At 40.5% G+C, this 23,279-nt stretch overlaps 1 protein-coding gene across 3 annotated transcripts in view; it reads left to right on the forward strand.

The window, feature by feature from the left end:
* The window catches only part of gria1a (glutamate receptor, ionotropic, AMPA 1a), a 79,221-nt gene that overhangs the window by 50,796 nt on the left and 5,146 nt on the right, over positions 1-23,279 (forward strand). Inside the window, exons 12-15 of one of the 3 annotated variants that reach the window (XR_014608681.1) lie at positions 8,672-8,870; positions 9,719-9,966; positions 19,153-19,295; positions 22,283-22,417. Coding sequence is in view for 2 of the 3 variants with exons in the window: in XM_084132541.1 (XP_083988667.1) it covers positions 8,672-8,870; positions 9,719-9,966; positions 19,760-19,874; positions 22,283-22,417 (697 nt within the window). In the remaining variant the exon portion in view is untranslated. Of the gene's footprint in view, positions 1-8,671; positions 8,871-9,718; positions 9,967-19,152; positions 19,296-19,759; positions 19,875-22,282; positions 22,418-23,279 lie in introns of all 3 variants that reach the window. The other 2 variants (XM_084132541.1, XM_084132540.1) reach the window with 2 other exon arrangements.

Genomic DNA, 23,279 nt, shown 5'->3' on the forward strand with positions numbered 1-23,279 from the left:
CTCATGATCTTCCTCACATCAGCTTGTTTATTTCCACAAAAACAACTGTCTTCCTGCTTCCTATCTACTTAGTGTTCTACAGTAGAAAGACATTTAACAGATTTGGAACATGAGAGTGAGTAAATGATGATAAAACTTCATTTTGGGTATCCCTTTAAATAATTGTACAAATTCATTGTAAGACTAACTCTCTTTATGATTACACACATAACATGTGTTGTTTGCTTTGTGTTTTGATTATACTCTTTAAAGGTATAATTCTGAATATGTATTATAATTATTAGTATGCCTCAAAAATAAGCGTGAGTGGACATGTGGCTACGAATACTTACTATGAATACTTATTAACCCAAATATCAATGTGTACATTTAGTAAGTAATGCGTTACTTCTTACATCAAAAAGGTCATCTGATTATGTAATACACGTTACTTATTGTCACGCTAAACTGTGGCTGTATTGAATTTGCACGATGATCAGAGATAACACAAACGGTCTTTAATATAATAATCCAAAAAAACGGAAATACACGAGAATATCACAAGGAGAAAACACACAACGACTTAGCTAAAGACGACACGGGACAATGAACAGACAGAACTCAGGGTATAAATACACAGGGGTAAACAAGGAAACTAAATAAACAACAGATGAACTAACAGACACACACTTCAAAACTGGGTCAACATACAAATAGCAGGAAACAGGAAAAGTACAGAACCAGTGAAACTAAACAGACTAAAACATAAACCTTAGACTTAGGCTATAATGTGCCCAACACTGTCTATTTATTTATTTACTTACTTAATTACATGGTTCAGAGTTACCAAAATATTGGTCCTCTGTTGAATGGTGTTATGCCTGCTACAGACTGTGCGATTTCGACAATCCTATAAGATCATTACAAATCGCACTCTATAACATGGATCTGGGACGACATGTACAGCAATTAGACTTTACGATGATGACACCTATTGAATAGTAGGCTACGACGCAAGTTAGTATAGAAGAATAAAACTTTGTGCGCTAGTGGTAAACAAATAGAGCAAGATGAATCACACTTTGGCAATTTATGTGCGCTGAAAAAAGAGGAGGAAGTGAAAGAGAATATGGACGCGGTCATGTCTAGGCATAAGAGGCCAATTTTGTATGCCAGATTTGCAAATGGAGCTTGGAGGTAAGCACGTTGATTAATATGCCATTTCATGTTGCATTTTTATTGGCTGCTCAGTAGAGCGTACGCAGATCGTAGCAGCAAACACACTGTGAGATGATCATGCTAAATTTCTGTATCAGAAAATGATCGCAGGCTGTCTTTGGTCGCAAGACCGTGACAACGACCGTCTTTGAACCTTTCTCACTGTACGACGTAGGACCCCCGTTTAGGAACCACAACCACAGAAATCGCCACGATTGGTCATCTTTCGTCTGGGACAGCCCAAAATCGTACAATGTGTACCGGACATTAGACATTTTAGATATAGGGCCCTATTTTAACGATCTGAAACGCAAGTGTCAAAGCGCAAAGCGCAAGTAACTTTGTGGGCGGGTCTTGGCGCTGTTGCTATTTTCCCAGCGGGATAAATGACTCTTGCGCCAGGCGCAAATCTAAAATGGGTTGGTCTGAAGTAGCTTCATTATTCATAGGTGTGGTTTGGGCGTAACGTGAAATAAACCAATCAGAGCGTCATCCAACATTCCCTTTAAGAGCAGACGCGCTTTGTTCTAAAGCGGATTCCTATTATAACGGCGGATTTGCCAGACGCGCGCCAGGAGCGGTTCACAGCCAAGGAGAGCAACGTTCTCGTCAGGGACGTTGGGGATGGAGAAACCCACCCAAATTAACTTCGGTTAAAAAGGCGTATGATAATTTGGGTAAATGTGTAAGCTAGATGTATGCTTTTATAATAAATTGTCCATCTATCTATCTATCTATCTATCTATCTATCATAATAATGTATGATTTGCAAAAATGAAAACTGCTGCTTCTGTGTAGATGAGAGAATCAAAGTGTATGCGCGTTGTGCACACGCTACATTGATTATGGCCAAGCATGCGCCCTTAAAATAGCATATGAATAACATGCGCAACGCGCCACTGACTTTAAACTATTTTTTCCTGGTTAGTGGCGCAATTGTTTTCTAAACCTGCAAAATAGCATGAGGGAACGTTTGCGCCGGAACACGCCTCTTTTTTTGCGCTGAACCGCCCAGGGAGCGCAAGTTCATTCCCTAGTTTAGCGACGTGCTTCTGTGGAGGGAAAAGCGCGCTTTGCGCGGGTGCAAAATAGGAATGATACATGCGTCAGTGTACAAAGTCAATTGCGCTGGGTGCAAGATAGGGCCCATATAGTTTTGTCATCTGCTTTACATCCTCCCCAGGAGAAAGGCATTTCTGTGTGGGACTCGGAGTCAGATGGGTAGAGACAGTTCGGAGTTTAGAATAACAGATATTCAATTCAATGTCAGACAGATGAAAAGAGAAAACATGCAGCGGACAAACAGTGGGCTTCTCCGAGCTACACAGAAGCATGCTGGCTGTAGACGGGTTTCAGTCAGTTCAGTGTGGACCGAAAGCTGCTCAGTGACAAAACCCATCTCAGCCGCCTGTTTGGAGAGAAGAGAGCGCTGCCATGGCAACGCTGAAAGACATGGGTGTTTCCTCTGGAGTGGCACAGCTCACAGTGTGAGAGCGCTGCTGACTGAGTACCACCATCCGCTTGTGTGTGTGTGTGTGTGTGGGGGAGAGGCAGGTTTAGCCTACGTTATAGGGACCAAATGTCCCCACAATGATGGAAGAACAGGGAAACAGTGAGAGCTCAGTCAAACAGTCAAATGCAAAAAGGTTTATCTTTTATCAGCGTTATCTAACGGAGGTTTCAGTAAAGAAAATGTAATTAGCTGGCATGTCAATGAAATGAAAGCCATGTGTATTTTAACTGGGTTTATGTGCCCTATTAGTGTCTGTAAAGTCATAATTTGCATAAGAATGTGTGGCTTTCATTGGTTTTCATGATTTATCAGGGGGTGATTTGTGTTTTTAGGTGCATATTGTATCTAATGCTTGTTCTAGATGTGTGTGTAAATGTGTGTGTGTGTGTGTGTGTATGCTGTTGCAGGGAGAGTCAATAGCCACAAATATCCGGGCTACCTTCAGTAGTAAGTTATCTTGAACAGGGCAGTGCAGAAGATTATGGCTATCATTTATATAACACAGGAGGGAAGTTATATCTCAGCAATGGATTTCATAAGACACTTACACATCCATCTAAATAAGAGACTCTGAGCCAGGCGTGTTTTATAATGATCTGTGAGATTTATGAAATTAAAAGTGCACAAATAAAACACAGCAGTTTCATATCTCTACATACCGAGTCACATACATGTGCTCTGCAATGAGCATATTATGTACACATTAGGGAAATCACCCACAGTTTTTCTCTCCTTTTAATTGCAGCCATTTGCAGTAAACAGCATTTGCATAATCATCTCATTCCATACATGCAGAGCGTAAATACTGACCTCGTGAGGAAGAGGGAGCGGCAGCTTGGATTTAAGCAGGGAGAGATTCTGACATGTGACCAGGAATGAGATCAGTGTGTCAGCTTCACACCGCTCAAACGGCGCCCGGCAAAAGCTGTCAAACAACATCAGAGCACTGAGCTGCATTTCCCTCTGCCAGCTTCAAATGTATGGTGCCCGAGCCTCCTGAGCACATTTTGCCTGTGGTATATTTGCAGAGTTTGACTTGGGCTTTTTTCCACAGCCCACTGATGTTTTTCAGGGGTGTAGGAATTATCTGAAAACTGGGAGGGAAACATACATGTTATTAGCTTGGCTCATGCATATTAGGTGATTAAAAGATTTGCTTAAAGTGCACATACTTGAAGTGGGCACTAGCTATAAGGATTAGCACTTATTAAATTCTGATTCAGCCGATTGGAAAAGGCTTCCGCTTGAGCTTAAAGCTGTTGTTTTACACCGCAGGCTACTTTTTTTCCTTCCAAAACAAAGCTCTTTAAATATAAATCTAATGGTTATTGCAAAAAAAAAAAAAAAAAAAAAAAACTGTGGGTCCCTGAATCTCAGTATAAATGTGCTTGTGTAAATCAAGAAGGGGAAAAAAAATATTCGAAATATTTTGAAATGCATTTAAATATGAATAATTGAAAATATATTCCTTTTATTTCTAACTATTTAAATAAGCATTAACTAATTATCATTTAAACAATATATAACATACAATAGTATATAGTTAGTGTTATTTTTAGTATTAATTATTATTATAGTATTTATTATTATTTTGAATTAGCTTTAGTACTTAAACTTTTTTTTACTTAGCTGCCAAGGAAATATTTCTTATGTTTATTTAATTTTTTTACTTATATTTTTTCATCATATATATTTTATTTTAGTTCATATTTTTTCCATGCAAAGTAAGTGTTAAGATGGTTCACATTTACTGTGTGCAGCATTCTGCAGTTTCAATAATCAAGCTGTTATTACAATCACAATATGGTGACTGCAATGTTGACATTACTAATCAAAGACATCCCTTAGTATTGAGTCATCCATTTTATTTCAGCAAATAAATGTACTTCGGTATGCCTTCACATTTGATTATCGCTACTTGGTGTTGTAAATATGGCATGCTGTGTATTTGTCAGAATATGTATAGCATATTTAATGGTAATTAGCTAATATGAATTATGAAGCTGAATAAACAGCAGACACAACACATCAGCATCTTCATGAGACCTGTTTAGCACTAACTCAACACACTTCGGCAAGTCCTGTTGTGAATCATTTTTACGATGTAGCCTGGTATTGATTTACCGCCATCATTATATTATAATACTGCTGTGTACTAAACCATTCAGCAAATAAATTTCCCATCCTACAGGTGCTTAGCTTTCTGTACACAGTTGGATTTGTAAACACATTTCACGCAATGAGAGAACACAGAAATGAAATATAGACATGAGTAAGAATCTCGGATTTTAGTTTTTTTACCTGGTAAAAAGGTAAGCAAAGGTACCAAACCTCCTGGTTCCGGAAGGTCTTTTTTTTTTTTTTATTGGGATTTTAAAATAGTCTTTGTTAAAAGAGTTATACTAAGCCATGATCCAAGCCAATCAGCTACGAAGTGAATCACAACAAAACTTTGATTTGAACCAAAAAATATTTTGGAAATAGGACAAAGGTACAAGACTGTGTACTTAACGGTTTTAGTGAGGAAAAGAACTACAATCCCATGAAGCATTGCGAACAGCATAATCGAATTAAAAATGATGGAGAAATCCAATCAACATAGTAGCATAGGCTATATACCTACAGTATTTTTAAGGCATATGGGAGTTTGACTTGATTATGACTTTCACAGTGCTTCATGGGAGTGGGCGGAGCTAAAGAGCTATTTTGGAGCATGTTGCTTTTTTTGACTCTCTGATTGGTGTAATTTCCTGTACAGCACCATTAAAGGGTAACTCTCGCCAAAATTGAAGGTCAATATTGATTTTCACTTACGACAAAACAATTTATCCGTGAATTTATATGGAACTAAGCTTTAGAAGCTTTCTCTCCTCCCGGTTTCGTTGCATTCGGAGATCGACTATTTTTGACTGACAAAATGCCGGCGGCCCGGAAACACTAACTGATAAAGTGAGTCGTACAAAACATTTCTTTTTAGTAAACTTTGTGTACTCAAACAATGTAGTCAGTGCTCAAGTTCATGTGTAGAGCCCCTGGTGATACTTCGAGCACAGTTTTATGTTGTGTGGAGCCTTCTTAGTGTTTTAAAAATAGCAATTTTGATGCTATTATAGAAGTGCCCCATGCACTCCCATTCAAAAGGCATTTTGACCTAAAACGAAAATACGGTCAATCTTAAAAGTGGCCATTCTAATTATGCCTTTACATGAAAGTTTGACTCGGGTAGATTAACAAAAAGAGCCTTCAATTTTGGCAAGAGGAATTTCACTGTTAAACACAAATATTGTAAAAATATAAGATGATTAATATTCCATATAGCAAATTCCATATATTAACAACCTCGTAGCTCTCAGTAAGTCTGTCTTTAAGGGTTTATAAGTTATCGTTCAAAATCAAGTTTTTTTGTGCATTCTCTGCTCAATTTTCTGCTCCGTGTGTGAGCGTAGTGCGCTCTGCTCTGTCACTCACGGCCCAGATGCTCCACTCATGTACCGATCACGCTCACCGGAAAAGAATGAGGGGAAGTCTGCTCAAATAACGTGCGGACATGAAATTTCTCTGTAGTAGACTTGTTTCTGTTTGCAATAGCCCTGTGGTGTAAAATGGTGTGTATAGCAGTGCTGGACAACCCGGGTAAAATGACGCTACCCTCTCGTTCACTGATCCACTCCCTGCTATCTGCTCACCTGATAATAATAGTTTTATAGGACTATACTTTATTTTGATAATTAGTCAAGAAATAAATCTGTTAAATCTGAGTATGTTGCATAGAACTGAATGAAGAATAATATATTGATATTAAATATTTTTTTAATATAGGGCTATTTTCTGTCCAATTTTTGTTTGTTACTTTAAATAAAAGTAAATAGCCAAGTGCATCCAGAGTTTTCGGTTTCGGGCCAGAATTTTCATTTCGGTGCATCCCTAGTTGCACTCTATAGACCTGTTAGCTACACTGTAAAACAAAATGATTTTTTAAAAGTTCTAAATAAAGATTATTGGAAGCAAATGCTATTTAAGTTTTTCTATTTCAAAATGTCACATTTAATTCAATGTGTTGCTTGCTTCTTTTTTTTTTTTTATGATTTGTAAAATGAAATCCTACACCAAAATTTGTCAGTGTCTCCTGGCTATCACCCATCAAGGTGGATTCACCATGTAGACAGTTAACCCCACTCTTTACTCCAGCAGAGAGAGAAGATTATGCCGCCAGGCTGCCAGGAACTCAGTTTATGCCTTCTAGTCCTGCAGGTAGACCATTTAGAACTGATCTCATATGCCTGTCTGAGCTTCATTCAGGCCACGGGATTAGAGACCACCCCCAAAGATCTGGCAGAAACTAAGAGATGCTTTAAAAATATTCTTGTCACATAGTGTTCTGGCCAGGATTTAGCCAGGGGTGAAGTTGTTTTTCCTTTTTTTTTTTAAACCTTGTAAAATTGGAATTTGATATATCTTAAATATATATATTGAATTTGAGATATCTCAGTCCAGCCTTTAAAGAATAAAATCAAATATCCGTTATGCTCTTTCTCTTAAATATATTTTTGTTTGCCCTTTTGACAATCTCTGCAGATTCAAAGGGTTCACAGGATCTTGCCTTTATATTTTTTGTTTGTTGCAATCTTGACAGCCTTTCATCACGATGGGTTTCGCCTCCCTCACAGCTTAAACGATTAAACCGTGCATTTGTTTTTGTTTGTGTTTTTATCAAAGCAGCTTTTCCTGTTCCACCACACATCAAACTGCTATTTTCCCTGGAACTTTTTTCACACACCGTGTCTTGTTGTGTTCTGCTTAGACAAATTTGGACAAATTGTTGTTTTCAGGGTTTATTCTTATTATTATTCATATTATTAATATTGGTTTAAGTGCAATTACAATGGCGGCGGCTGAGTGTTCTCATCACCATTAATCCCTGACAATTAACATGCATGTATTACTTTAACATACTGGAAACTTTCTAAACGTGAGATTAATGCGCTGCTGGTGAGTTGTATTGTGATGGTCCTTATCTCGTTTCAGCACATTTCACTAAGAGTTTATAGCTGAGTGAAGTCAGAGAGCAGTGTATCAAACAGACTAGACCACCGACCACTGTAAGCATCGACGTGTGCATTGAGAAGCTACAGTACATGCCGGCCAGTATTTGTAATGCAGTTAGGATTAAGAAAATGTTCAGTGCTCCACAGAAATGAGATTTTTTGAATGGGTACACTTGATAAACTCATAATGGATCTCCATTTGAGCATGTGATTTCCATTAGTTTCTCTGAATTATTTAGCAGCACAGATACAAAATATTCAGTTCCTGAGTGAAATTCTGTCTGATACTCATAAACCGATAATTATGTTCTTGTTGACTGATAACTGATCATGACTGATGTTAATTTTCTGTAATGTTTTGTCTATGCGCACTACCATTCAAGTTTTATCAACGTTGATATCACTGATATATGAAAACAGAAAACAGTTATTTTAAATTGTAATAATATTTGACAATATTACTGTTTTTACTGTATTTTTGATTAAATAAATGCAGCCTTGGTGAGCATAAGTGACTTCTTTCAAAAACATTCAAAAAAAATGTACTGACCCCAAACTTTTGAATGGTATTGTCAATTAAAAATAAAACACTTTAAAATCAATCATTTTAAATGTTAGAAGTGAATTTAGGCACCACAGCATTATATGTACAGTTTGAAAATTGTATATTCATTTTTAAATTTGCTAAATATTTACATTAACTATGGCCATGTTACACTAACATCTGAGAACAAGAAATTGTCAAAAAAATATATATAATTTGAAACCAATTGTGTGTATGTTTTTATGTTTCTCTAAAATAATTGGTTTGGTTTTTAGTTTTATAATACAAAGACACATTTTAAACATGGCATTTCAAGTGTACTAAAAGTTATTGAGGATATTTGCATTCACATATACGTGTATGTTTCCACAGGTCTCTCTCTGGCCGTATCGTGGGTGGTGTGTGGTGGTTCTTCACTTTAATCATCATCTCCTCATACACAGCCAACCTAGCTGCTTTTCTCACAGTGGAGAGGATGGTGTCCCCCATCGAGAGTGCAGAGGATCTGGCCAAACAGACTGAGATTGCTTATGGGACTCTAGACGCCGGCTCCACCAAGGAGTTTTTTAGGGTGAGAGGTGCCATGAATGAGGGGAAATGTTAACCTAAAAAATATTAACCTAAAAATGTTTATTTAAGTCAAAGATATTATTCTGCATAACTGAAATTTTAAGTGACCCTATCATGCTATTTTAAAGGTTCCTAATTTTGTTTTGGAGGTGCCCTACAAGAGTTTTACATGCATCCAAGGTCGAAAAACACATATACAATATACATTGCGCATCACCTCATTTCTCAAAGAGTCTGAAAACGGTCAGTTTGAAGATTCAGTCTCCCTAAACCCCTCCTTTCTGAGAGCCTACGCTGTTCTGATTGGTCAGATGGCCCAGTATGTTGTGATTGGTCTACTACTCACAGCACGTAGTGAACTTCAGCTCCAGAGGCTTCCTCAGCGCTTCAGTACACAATGATACGAACAGTAACGCTAGCATCAGTTTTATCATATCTATATGAGCCCGAGTCCTCATCCTTTTGAAATGCATGCATTGCTTTGCTTTCGCAGCGCAGAAAACAGCATCTTCTCAACATGTTGACAACACACTTCCAGACCTCAGCTACAACTGCAGTGTTTGAGAGCGGCTCATTGAAGATCATAGACTGGCATTATGCTAATTTGCTACAAACCTATGTAGGTTTGTTTAGGAAAGACTCTTTCAGGCAGTTCGGTTCGTTCTTTTGGGAAATGATAACTCCATTTCATCATGCACTTTGATCTCTGAAACTTTTTTGATTTTTACATTCACAAACAGCTATATTACATTAGAGGTAATTCAAAACAATTTTAAAACAAGTGCAAAACACGTTACCACTTTTTACAGTGTGCAAATGCATAATATTTCACTTTCTTTCCTCTTTTAGAGGTCAAAGATTGCGGTCTTTGAGAAGATGTGGTCCTATATGAAATCAGCAGACCCCTCAGTGTTTGTGAAAACCACAGATGAAGGAGTTATACGAGTGAGGAAGTCCAAGGGGAAGTATGCCTATCTGCTGGAGTCTACCATGAACGAGTACATCGAGCAGCGCAAACCCTGTGACACTATGAAGGTCGGAGGGAACCTGGACTCCAAAGGCTACGGCATCGCCACCCCCAAAGGATCAGCTCTCAGGTAAAGCCAGCTGTCCACTGTATGCTGACTGTATTTGACCATTATGAAAATAACTTCAGATGGTGGTTCAGTTGTGGTAGAGGCTGGATACAGTACTAAATGGGTAATGTTCACCTTAGCTAACTTTTACATCTAAGTTTACATCATCTACTAGTTAAATAAAAAACAAAAGAGAAAAGAGACGGGAATTCATTAAAATAAGTATGCCAATCATGTCACAGCACAAACATAGCCAAATAAATAAATAGATATTTGCATGTTGCAATTCCCAATTTTGCAAGCCAGTTCTGAATAGATTATGACGGACTCAGCAAACTAATGCAATCTGCTATACTTTACTGAAACGGTATAGCATCACTCCCTCACTGCAGTCCAGGCACCTAAATCAGCTCTTTAAAATGCCAAGTGTGCTTGAGTACACTGCCTAATCTATATGTGGAACTATATGTGCTCTTCTCCATCATTTGATGATTTTTTTTTTTTTTTTTTTTTTGCTGACATGATTGCAGGAAAATATTGCTGAGTTTTGCAAATAAGACACATTCATAGCAAAACAACAGGGTTGTGCTGAGAATGTCAGTGACTTAATTTAATACTCGCGGCACAGCGCAAAAAAAACAAAACCAAAAAAAGCACATTTTGTGCCTGGATTCCAGGTGGTTTGTGAATAAGGTGGAGGTTTTTACCAAATTGGTGTGGCTTCAGTGAACTCATCTGGTTTCTCTTTTGAAGGCCTTTTTAATGACGTTATACATGATCATTTGAACCAAGGGCGAGGGTAGAAGTACTGTGCTAAGCAGCCTCTGCTATAACAGAACATCCTGTTGTGTGGGTGTACATATGTGTGTGGAGCTGTTCAAAATCCCGCCTCTACCTCATGTTGCTTGAAGGGGTTTTCAACACACTCCACCAGAAGTGCTTGCATAAGAAACGGCAGAAAAATGACGCGCCCTCTTCAGAAGCTCTTTAGGAAACGCCTCGGTTACGACTGTAACCTCGGTTCCCTGAAGAGGGAACGAGCGTTGCGTCGAGTTTGACGCTATGGGAACGCTTTGCGTGATGACGTCTTGAAGCACATGTAAAATCAGTCCAATGGTGTGGCGGAACGTCAGAGGCGGGTGACGTCACGTACCAGGAAGCTATAAAAGCCGGCCCGAAACAGAAAACGAAAGCTTCGTAAAGTCTGAAGTCGTGTTGACAGGCATGAAGGAGATATGGCAAGGTGACGCAACGCTCGTTCCCTCTTCAGGGAACCGAGGTTACAGTCGTAACCGAGGCGTTCCCTTTCAAGGGAACTCGCGTTGCGTCGAGTTTGACGCTATGGGAACGTCTATACCAACGCCTCCATAGCTACAAATGTCTGTCCTGTGTGAAATCTGGTGAGCAGCACTAGGAAGACAAAACATGAGACCCTGGAGCAGAGTCTAGATCCAGAGAGTAGAACCTGACGAAAGTGTGCGGTGAGGACCAGCCTGCCGCATCACAAACGTCCTGTAACGAAACTCCTGATATAAGGGCCTTAGAGGCCGCCATACTCCTCGTAGAGTGCGACCGGACAGCCAAAGGAGAAGGCTGTCCAGCCGCCTCATAAGCAAGTGAGATAGTCTCAACCACCCACTGCTCATCCTTTGCTTAGACACTGGACCTCCCTTGTTAGGGGAGCAAATGTCACTTTTACGCCACAGGGCAGCTCTGTGGACATACGCGTCTAACGCCCGAACAGGGCAAAGCAAATTATTAGCCTCCTGGTCCGATTTCGAAAGGGAGGAGGACCTCCAAGTGCCACGAGGGAAACGAGATACCAAAGGGGTCTTTCCCCACAGACATTCCACCCAAAGGACTGTGGTAAGCACCTACGGCCGCCACATAAACCTTTAAAGTGGACGGGGTCAGACCTGCAGTGAACCGGTCCTGCAGGAACTCCAGAACTGTACCAATTGGGCAGTTGACTGGATCCAACCGACGGTCACTACACAAAGAGGTGAATACTCTCCAGTTCAGCATAAAGTTTCCTCGTGGAGGGAGCTCTGGACTGTAGAATGGTCTCAACAACCTCAGTTGAGAGACCTGACTCTATGAGCTGGGCCCCCTCAGAGGCCAAGCCCACAGGTTCCACAGTTCTGGGCGGGGGTGAAATATCGAGCCCTCCGCCTGGGACAGAAGGTCCCTCCTGACGGGTAGCTCCAGAGGAGGCCCGTCGAGGAGCGACACAAGATCGGGAAACCATACTCTGCCCGGCCAGCGCGGGGCTATAAGAAGCAGGCAAACCCGGTCCCTGCGAACTCTCTCCAGAACTCCCGGGAGCAGAGCAACTGGGGGAAAAGCGTACAGACGTAGCCTCGGCCACGTCTGCACCATAGCATCCAGTCCAAAGGAGCTGGATGCGTGAGGGAGAACCAAAGTGGACAGTGAGACGTCTCTCGAGACGCAAACAGACCCACTTATAATTTCCATATCAGCTCCACCACCTCGGGGGTGGAGCCACCATTCCCCGGGCCTCGGCCCCTGTCTCGACAGAGTGTCTGCTCCTATATTCTGGACCCCGGGGATGTAGGCTGCCTTGAGTGACAGCAACTTCCCCTGGGACCACAAGAGGATATGGCGTGTCAGCGCAAACCCCCTTGATATAGGCGACTACCGACGTGTTGTCCGTATGTACTACACATGGTGTCCCCTGAGACCTGTGATAAAGCTCCTCAGAGCCCGGAAGACAGCTAACATCTCTAGGCTATAGAATGCCAGGAACGATGATGGTCTTCCCACAGACCTTGAGATGAGCGACCCTCAGGATCGCTCCCCAACCCGTGAGGGAAGCATCCGTCGTTAGCAGTTTGCGACGACAAGGAGCTCCCAGCACTGGGCCCTGGGACAGGAACCAAGGTTTCTTCCACATAACCAAGGCACGTAGGCATCACCGCGTGACCTTGATTGTGCGAAATGGGTTGCCCCTCGGGGAAAAACCCTCTGGTCCTGAGCCACCACTGCAGGGGCCTCATGTGCAGCAGTCCAAAAGGTATCCCGTTGGAAGCTGCTGCCATGAGACCCAACAGTCTCTGGAACTGTTTGACAGTGAGTAGCTGGCCTAGCTTTACACTTCTCACAGCTGCCAGGATCGAAGCGTGGCGATGACAGGCGTGCCTGCATCGACACTGAATCCCAAACCACGCCTAAAAAAGTGGTCCTCTAAAATAGAGAAGCACACTTTTCTTGGCGTTCAGCCGTAACCCCAACTCTTTCATATGGGCGAGAACAACATCTCGATGTTGAACCGCCATCTAATGCGACTGAGCTAAAATCAACCAATCGTCGATGTAGTTCGTGATGCGAATACCCCGGAGGCGCAGAGGCGCCAGAGCTGCATCCACGCATTTGGTGAAAGTGCGGGGTGATAAAGCCAGGCCGAATGGAAGAACTCGATATTGGTATGCTTTGCCCCCGAAAGCAAACCTCAGGAACTTCCAATGACACGGACGGATGGAAATATGCGTCCTTGAGGTCTATCGTGACAAACCAGTCCTCGGACTAATCTGTGGCACGATTGTCTCAATGTTAACATTTTGAACTTGAGCTGCATGACAACTCGAAGACCTAAAATGGGACGCAATCCCCCGTCCTACTTTGGAACTATGAAGTACCGGCTGTAAAACCCGGTTTCCCTGTTGGAGGGAGGTACATATTCTATGGCCCCTTTCTCTAACAGAGTGTTTACTTCCTGTTCCATAACCAGAACCTGCTCGGGGCCCACCATTGTGGGCAGGACCCCCATAAACCGCGGTGGGCGTTACTAGAATTGTATCTAATACCCTTTTTCCACGGTCTGCAGGACCCAACGAGAAACATTTGACAGTAGCTTCCACGCTGTCAAAGATTCTACTAGAGGTACCAGTCTCTCGAGACTGGTTTCTGGATTTTGTTGCTGTTGAGTAGTCGGTTCGTCGCCCTGTAACGGCGCACCGGCAGGGAACGACCAAACAGACTGCTCTAGCACCCTCCTCAGAGGGGGCGGGCATCCCGAGGCCACTACGTTTCCGGGTGGACCTTGAGATATGTGCTCGCCGGAGACCGCTGCGCCCTGTAACGCCGGAGGCGGCAGGGTTGGCAGAACGGTCCCCTGAGGGCACCGAAGAGAGACGGCACCGTATTTTTCTCCTGCTGTTGAGCAGTCGGTTCGTCGCCCTGTAACGGCGCACCGGCAGGGAACGACCAAACAGACTGCTCTAGCACCCTCCTCAGAGGGGGCGGGCATCCCGAGGCCACTACGTTTCCGGGTGGACCTTGAGATATGTGCTCGCCGGAGACCGCTGCGCCCTGTAACGCCGGAGGCGGCAGGGTTGGCAGAACGGTCCCCTGAGGGCACCGAAGAGAGACGGGCACCGTGAAAAGAGGTGTTAACCGCTCTGCTTCGGGGGGACTACCCTCATTTGTCCTGAGCCCTCAGACATCAGGACTTTTTCCCAGCAGCCTTCTTGGCGGTAATAACGGTCCGCAGATCCGTTTTACCCCTCGAAGACTGCTGGGTTTGAGAGCGCCCTCCGTGTCCCCGAGATTTTTGTGGGGGAGCACGGGAGGAAACGCTCTGTTTCTGAGTGGCGCGGTGCTCAGCGCTCTTTCTAGAGGAGTGAGGCTGCTCCCGCTCAGCAGCCTCATAGAAAGAACGGCGGGGGAGAAGTTTCTGGAGAGCAGCAGCTTGCTTAGCGGCTTCTTGTGATTTTGCTACCGCAACACTAACTGCATCACCAAACAGACCAACAGTGGAGACCGGAGCATCTAAGAGAACATGCTTTTCTTTATCCTTGATATCACTTAGATTGAGCCACAGATGCCTCTCAGTGGCCACCAGGGCTGCCATAGACCGCCCGATAGATTTAGCGGTCTCCTTGGTGGCCCTGAGAGACAAATCTGTGGCTCTGCGAAGTTCGGCCACAGTGTCAGGTCCAATTCCCCCGCCCTCCTCCAAATCCCCCAATAATTCAGCCTGATAGGCTTGTAAAATGGACATCGTATGCAGACACGCTGCAGCTTGACCAGCGGCTGCATACGATTTATGAACCAGGGAAGATGTTACTTTAACTGGCTTAGAGGGAAGTGTAGGAGCTTTCAGAGAAGATGCCGTTGCTGGAGAGAGATAGCCCGCAAGCGTCTCTTCCACCTTCGGCATCTCCCCATAACCATACTCTTTATATTTAGATATTGAGGAGTAGTGAGATGTTTGTGGTGTATAAACTCTGTGAGACACTGGTTTCGCCCACGATCTCGACACCTCGGTGTGGAGATCGGGGAAAAACGGCAGGCTCCTGCGCTGGGGCTGCGCACGAGATGGCAGGAAGCGTTCGTCGAGCTTACTTTTCGAACGAACGTCCTGCCTATCTTCTGGCCACTCAATAGACAGCCAACACCAAATATACAGACAGATTTCACACAGAGCGCAACTGAAGACTCAGAAAGCTTTCGTTTTCTGTTTCGGGCCGGCTTTTATAGCTTCCTGGTACGTGACGTCACCCGCCTCTGACGTTCCGCCACACCATTGGACTGATTTTACATGTGCTTCAAGACGTCATCACGCAAAGCGTTCCCATAGCGTCAAACTCGACGCAACGCGAGTTCCCTTGAAAGGGAACACGTGTGTTCGCCGTCCTTTCATTAAACAGCAGCGCCGCTCGGCAGAGCCCATTGAGACACCACAGACATTATTCACGACAGGCTCTTTGAAGCTATAGGTCTACTGGATTCATTCCGAATTACGAAAGCTCTGTTCTCACAGAGTGACTTATGCATGAAAGAAATTGGGCAATCAGTTGTTATTCTTATGCAAGCCACTTCTAAAGATGAATGTCGACATTAACATGTTTCTTTTATATTCTCTGCAATATAAGGTGAACAGTTGTTATTTCAATTGTACACCACCATCATTAACGTCACATTTATTGTGCTTGAATGTACCCATCTGACTAATACACCATGGCCCACATGATATTACATTCATTGCAGTGCAAAGGGCCTCGCAAGGGCAATTTGGAGCTGTTGAAATAACCTCAATAACTCCATTTCTCTCTAATAAGATAAGCTCCTTGGGGAAACGACCTCATAGCAATTGTACAGACATTTTTTGGGTCACCTTATAGCAAAGCGAACATAGAGGGTGGATGGAGTGGGAAAGAGAGAGACATCAGATACAAGATGTAAATGACTTCCATCTTGCCACCTAGAGCAGGACTCAAATTAAATGTAATACTAGCTTGCCATTACATTGACAGCAAGAGTGAAAGAGGCTCGGAAATGGATTCATAAATGTGTTTCTCTGTCTGTTGAGTTACCAGCTGTGCGGTGTATATCTGATTTTGAGAGAGAGCAACTCCCTTACTGACGCGTTTACATGAGCCGGTAGATTCTATATGGGAACCTACTGCATTATTTCAACATGTGAAAGACAATGGGAGATTTTGCTCTCTCTGTTAAAATCAATAAACACTGAATTGAGCATTTAGATTGTTTGTGATTTGCTGAACTAACCATGTGGTGCAGTTGTCAAAATGTAATAATGCTCCTGTGTATCTTTACTGAATTTTGCATTTTAACCAATTGTATTATTTATAGACATCTGGCACAGATCTATGGAAGCTTGTTTACGCCTCAGAATAAAACAATTTAAAAGATGATTTCGACTTTTTATCTCACAATTCTGACTTTATAACTTGAATTGCAAGTTTATATCACGCAATTCTGAGAAAAAAAAGGCAGAATTGTGACATTAAATGTCACAATTACCTTTTTGTATTTTTTATTCAGTAGCGGAAACAAAGTTCCATAGTGATCAGATCTTGTTAGGTGCAAAAACTGCTTTTGTTTTTTTACGTCTATTAATCTTTAAAAATATATATATATATATTAATTCAAATTAATCCTCTAATATGCGAAAAATGCAATGACTTTTTCATTGAGATTTTAATTAAAAATCATTTTTCAAATTGAGAAATATTTAAAACTGCTTACATAATTGTTAAAATGTAGTTAGAAGAATGAATAAATGTTTTTAATTTTTAAATTCAACATTGCGACTGAATTATTCTGATCAAAGGCTTTAATAGGGATCATTTTTACACCTTACTATTTTATATGTTATGGTCTGCTAGTCTCATCTTGCTTTAATGATCAATTTCATAACACATATGTTAAGTGATCTTTTGAACTTGTTTTACCTTGTACTTCACTTTGTGTTTTATAGGTTAACTGTGTTTTATGGGTTTACTGACTGATGGAATAATCAGTTGTTTTGGTGCATTTTGACAGCTGTTCCACATTTTCCTTGTCTTATCTTAAACTGACACCTTAAATCAGTTTGTTTTAGTCAAGATGTGACAGCCCTAAAGATTGATGTGTGCGCCCTTTTATCTCTATTCATCTGTGCCATTCTTTGAGTTTAGTCAATGAAATCATCTCACCCAAAGCACTGCCACCTCCTGAAGCAAATGATCATCAAACTGAATGTAGCTTTTTGTTTCTCATTCCTGAGACACTCTCTGACTTCTTTCTTTCTGGTACTTCTGGGATTAGAAAGAATTCCTGGGTTTTATCAAGCCAAAGAATCACTCCCTATACAGGCAGAGCTGCAGACGACATTTGCTCACAATGCAGATCGGCCAGCCGATTCTGTGGGTCGTGAGGAGATGTATATTTGTGCCTTTGAACTGTAAGGGGTGTTTAAGACCTGAGGATGAAGGAGAAGATGAAAAGAGAGACACACGCTTCAGATGTGGTTCCTGATATCAGTCATGGGGGACGGGGGGGTTAAAATCAAAAATTTTATTTTTATCATCATCTACTCTGTCATGTTATGTATAATGGTCTTGCTACTATGAAACACAAAAAGAGAAGATTAGCAGAATGTTCATGCTGCTCCTTTCCAAACCATGAAAGCGAATGGTGACCCAGCTCCAAAAATGACAAAAAGCACCATAAAAGTAGTCCATACTTATAAACTTATCAGCTGCAGCTCTCACATCTTATATTTACTTTACATTTGTGTATTTTAAAATATGGTGCATTGCATTGTTTGTGAAATGAGCTAGCCAATCGTAGTAACAAGATCTTGACCAAAAATTGATGCACCTCTTGATTGAAATAAATATTGTGATGCTATTTCCATCAAGAGGTGCATCAATTTTTGCTCAAGATCTTGTATTGACAATGCAAGAATCAAGCACTCTGTAAAGTCTACTGCAGCACATCCCACAGTCTTTCAATGAATTTAAGGACTCAGAAGTGCCAATTTATATGTGAAAATGATTCTTCATGCTCTCTCCCAAACATTCTTTGACAATTTGAGCCTGATGAATCTTGACATTTTCTAGAGGAGGAGCTGGGGATGGAGGAGGGTAATTAGCTTCTGAGAAACGCGATAGCTCTTGATAATACTGAAGGAGTTTATATATGTATACGGTGATAGGCGTCGTATTCCTATAGGTAGATGTGGATCAGCTGAGAGTCAGCTGATGCGAGCTTGACTAACGTGACCTGCCAGAACTAACGCTACGCTTGACATATATTACACACATACTGTGTACATATATATATATTACTCACAAATATATACATTGTTACCACTGTTATGGCCCTTTTTTTTGTTTTTATAGTTTGACAGCCCTTGGTCACCATTCACTTTCACTGGAATAAGCAATTTCATGAAAAAGTATTATGTTTGTATTCAACAGAAAAAAAGAAAGAAAAGGATAGAAACAGTTTGGTCTGAGGGTGAGAAATGATGACAGAATTTTAATTTGGGATGAACTATCACTTTAAGAATTTGCCTAATGTCTTTAGTCTGTTGTTTTAGATTCACATTGTTACAGTTCCCTAAAATGGAAGAACCAAATGCAGACAGCAAAAACCAAGGACATCTTTTTTCTTCTCCTCTGTCTGAAGAAGTCTTATTCTTGTGCTTTATAAAACCTGTCTTTCTCAAAGGCCACTAACAAAAGCATTGTTCTCCATTAAAACACATGTTAACATACTTTATATACAGACTCAGGGCAAAACCACTGCAATTGCCATGCATTTAACATTTCAACCTACATAGAGCAGTGGCTGTTGTGTTCAAACCAGTTTGAGTCTGTTCTCCCATCACACTGTCTCTGAAATGGTTTATCTGGGCTGACACTGACCAAAATATTATTTCATTATCGTTTCAAGAAACCCAGTAAACCTGGCAGTGTTAAAACTGAATGAACAAGGCCTGTTGGACAAATTGAAAAACAAATGGTGGTACGACAAGGGAGAGTGTGGCAGCGGAGGAGGTGATTCCAAGGTCAGCCCCAATGTGACAAACCCAACGGGTAAAACCACCACTACCATGGGGGGTAACCGGCAACTCACGCCGACCAAACACTCTAGACGAAAACAATATGATCTAAATTGAGCTTACTTCTAGCAAATTTTGTTTGATTAATAGCAAGTAAAGTTTTGATCAAATTATGGCATATCATGGCAAGTAGTCAATAATAGCCAACCACATTCAAGTTATTCCAGATGGAGTGTTTGCGGTCTGCCGGTTACCCAAAGTGATATAATAATGCACATCTTGCAGCAGGGAGCAAGGAAGCATCGCTAGATGGAGTATTAACCCATATCACTTTTACTATGAACTACCAACATGTTTCTGATATGTGTGCAGTCAATAAAAAAAAATAAAAAAACACACACAACAGTTGAGTTGATATTGATGGGTATGTGTTTAATGTGTGCTGAATAACATAAAATAACATGGATAATGTTATTTATGTTATTTCCCTGGTTGAAGAATCCCAGTTAACCTAGCGGTGTTGAAACTCAGTGAGCAAGCCGTCTTAGACAAACTGAAAAACAAATGGTGGTACGATAAGGGGGAGTGTGGAAGCAAGGACTCCGGAAGAAAGGTCAGTTCACACATTTGGTCCTGCTCTGTTCCCCTCAGTTTAGCCTTCCCAGAACCCTTTCAGAAGGTTCAGTAAGGAATCTGGACATGGGCGGCTCTTACTCTCTCTCCAGAGTTGTATTCTTTCATTTGGGCTGGCAGAGGGCAAATTAAAAGGCTTTTGAAAATATTTTAGGCATGATTTAAATTGAAACTGCTGGTATTTTCAATGACTTTCAAAACACTTGTGTTTTACAGGTTTAATTTACAATTTAATTTACAATTTACAGGTTTAAACTAGCAAGCAAAAAAATAGACATGCTAGTACTGAAGTATACAAAATTGTGTCCTCTTCCTTATGCATGTGACTGGTGTCCAGTTACCAATTTGGTAGTAGACACTGCCATTTTGCATAATTGTATTTTGTGTAAAAGCATCTTACCTTTTGACAGTCAGGTCAAAAAATATCAAAAACAGCTTCTTCTTTTTTTCTTTTTTTTCTTGTTCACACTGGAAATGGAAATGGAAAGTCAAGTTGTGTGCATTTCTTTGTGGTATTACAGTTTGCACCCTGCAGTGTTATCCATTACCGATCAAAAGATTGGTGTTGGAAAGAATGAAAAATGTTTTTAAAGAAGTCTCTTACGCTCCAAGGCTGCATTTATTTGTTCAAAAATACAGTAAAAACAGTGATAATGAAGATGTTTTAAGAGTAGTATGTTAGTGTGCATTTCCGACCATTATTTTTGTCCTGTCAGAAATGACAAATTTGTGTATATGTAATAACTTACAAATTAGATTAAATTGTAAGCATATTCCTTTGTTGTTTTTTTATGCTGACAGGTTTCTTCCCATTTTTTGAATAAGTCAGGGAAATGTTGTATTTGAAAATTATAATATTTAATAGGATTTTTATATTATTAATTCAATTGTAAGTAATAGTATGTCTAGCTCCTGGAGTCGTGAGGTGAAAAGGCCATTATTATAGACTGGATGACTCACTATGATACACACACTTTGTTTAAAATAGCCTGGTGGTCTGAATGGAGCTCTGGAGAGAGACTCTGATCATCCGTAAGAGTCAAGCCCCCTTGTGGTTCTCAGCCTCTGTGTTCTTCCTTCTGTCTGCCCTTGGAGTGTGCATGTATTTGGATGCAAACCCAGTGGACAGCTGTCTGTGCTGTCATAGGCCCCGGCCACCACACACCCCCACCGCACCAAACCCACCTGCATGGCACACACATACACCACATCACACCTCCCTTAGATTGCCTTTCGGTAACACTTTACAATAAGGTTTCATTAGTTAACATTAGTTAGCTACATTAGTTAACGTGAACTAATAAGGAACTGCACTTCTACAACATTTATTCATCTTTGTTAATGTTAATTTCAACATTTATTAATACATTATTAAAATCAAAATTTGATTTTACATTACTTAATGCACTGTGAATTAACATGACAATGAGCAAGCTGTATTTTTTATTAACTAACATGAACAAAGATTATTAAATACTGTAAAAAATGTATTGATCATGTTAGTTAACTAATGTTACAAATGAAACCTTATTGTAAAGTGTTACCTGCCTTTCTTAGAGAACCGGTTCCACACCAGTTAAGCTCCTTAGATTGTTATTGTCCTTATAAAGGAAATATATCACCTTTGAACAGCTACATATCCAAATCTCCTTAGATTCATGGCCTGGGCTGCATGGGTGCCAATCACTAATATAAACATTTGCAGCTGTTATACTGTGTGTGTGTGTGTGTATGTTTTAAAAGATTGTAATTTATGGAGATGCTAACTAGTGGGATAAATAAATATTAAATTAGTCAAAGGTGAACACAGACTGTTACTGCATGAATGCATGTTCCTAAGGCCTAAATGACAATTTGTGCCATGTTTTAAGATTTATGTTTTATATATTTTAAGATGTTTAACCTATATAATTTATTATTATTAGTTATGTTGTTTAGATTATATTAACATAAATAGTATTAACATTTATTGAATTATTTACTAGTTAATATTATAATAGTATTTATTTTAATATAATAATATATTTATATTAGTTACTAATATAATAGGATGTTTCATAATTAATATTATTATTGATTTGTGCATCATTTAGCAATAATGCAAGATATCAGTCAAAACAGAAACTAAATCTTTATATTATTATATTAATGATATTATATACTCAGGTCATGTCTGAGCAGGAAACATTTTAAGCAAACTTGCAACATTGTTCTAGACAGTTCTTATTTTAGCTTTTATATTCAATGTCTATGTTTAGATGTTTGGTGATGAATGCATAAAAGTGTATATGTCATTTACAGGAATGCTTGTATTGTCTTTGTCCATGTGAATTTGTTAACGGTGTAATACAGTAACTCTCATCTAAGACGCTGTTCCTTCTCCTGTAGGACAAGACCAGTGCTCTTAGCCTCAGCAATGTGGCTGGGGTCTTCTACATTCTGATCGGTGGTCTGGGTCTGGCCATGCTGGTGGCCCTGGTGGAGTTCTGCTACAAGTCCAGAACAGAGTCCCGCAGAATGAAGGTGTCTGCGCGGGCCACTCAGGCCTTTCACTGCACCGCCTTAGACAGCAGCTACACTGAGCTGCAGAGTTACGGCCTGTACGGTCCCGACACTGTTAAGATATAAAGCACTCTGGGGTAGGAACCCTCAAGTACCGCGGAAAACTAGGCCACATTCTGCCCACATAGCAGCCTAAGCTGCCCCCCCATCTAACCGTCACCAGAATCAAAGCTTCTGCTGCCCACTTTCAATATCATCCTTTTTTCCACAACCTCTTCTTTTTCTGTTTCTCTTACACTGTTGTTTTAAAACTAGGGCTGTCAAAACATGTAAAAAAAAAAATTGATAAAAAAGTAATTGATAATTCTATTTAATAATATTAATCAAAATTAATTGCATATATCAATATTTGCTGGGAAATATCTCTATTTTATTCATTCTTATTTAATTGGATTTTTTTTTACTTAATTTTAATATTTAAAAAAAAAATGTTTTTAGTTATGTTTAATTTATTTGGTTTTTTTATCATTTATTTTTAATTGTTGGCGTATACAAACATGCAGACAACATTTATCTTGACAGCCCTATTTAATACTTCTAATCTAATCTAATCTCTCTTTATCTCTTTATCTCCCTCTATTTCCTGCTCCCCTCAGTTTCCCGTTGGCTGCTAGCCTCTCTGTCCATAGACTAGAGCTTTGTTTATATGCATCGTGTCTCTGTTCATTCATGAAACAGAGCAAGTGTTCCCCGGAGACACTGCAGGTCTCTGTTTTCCATCATGACTCTGAAAATAGTCAGTCTAGATTTATGATTATGCTTCATTCAGCTTGTGTGCTCCTTCATACATTAAGACCCAAGTCAGATCTTACCTAATGTACTT

The sequence above is a fragment of the Abramis brama genome, assembly GCF_963993115.1.
Source record: "Abramis brama genome assembly, chromosome: 13".
NCBI classification, from domain to species: domain Eukaryota; kingdom Metazoa; phylum Chordata; class Actinopteri; order Cypriniformes; family Leuciscidae; genus Abramis; species Abramis brama.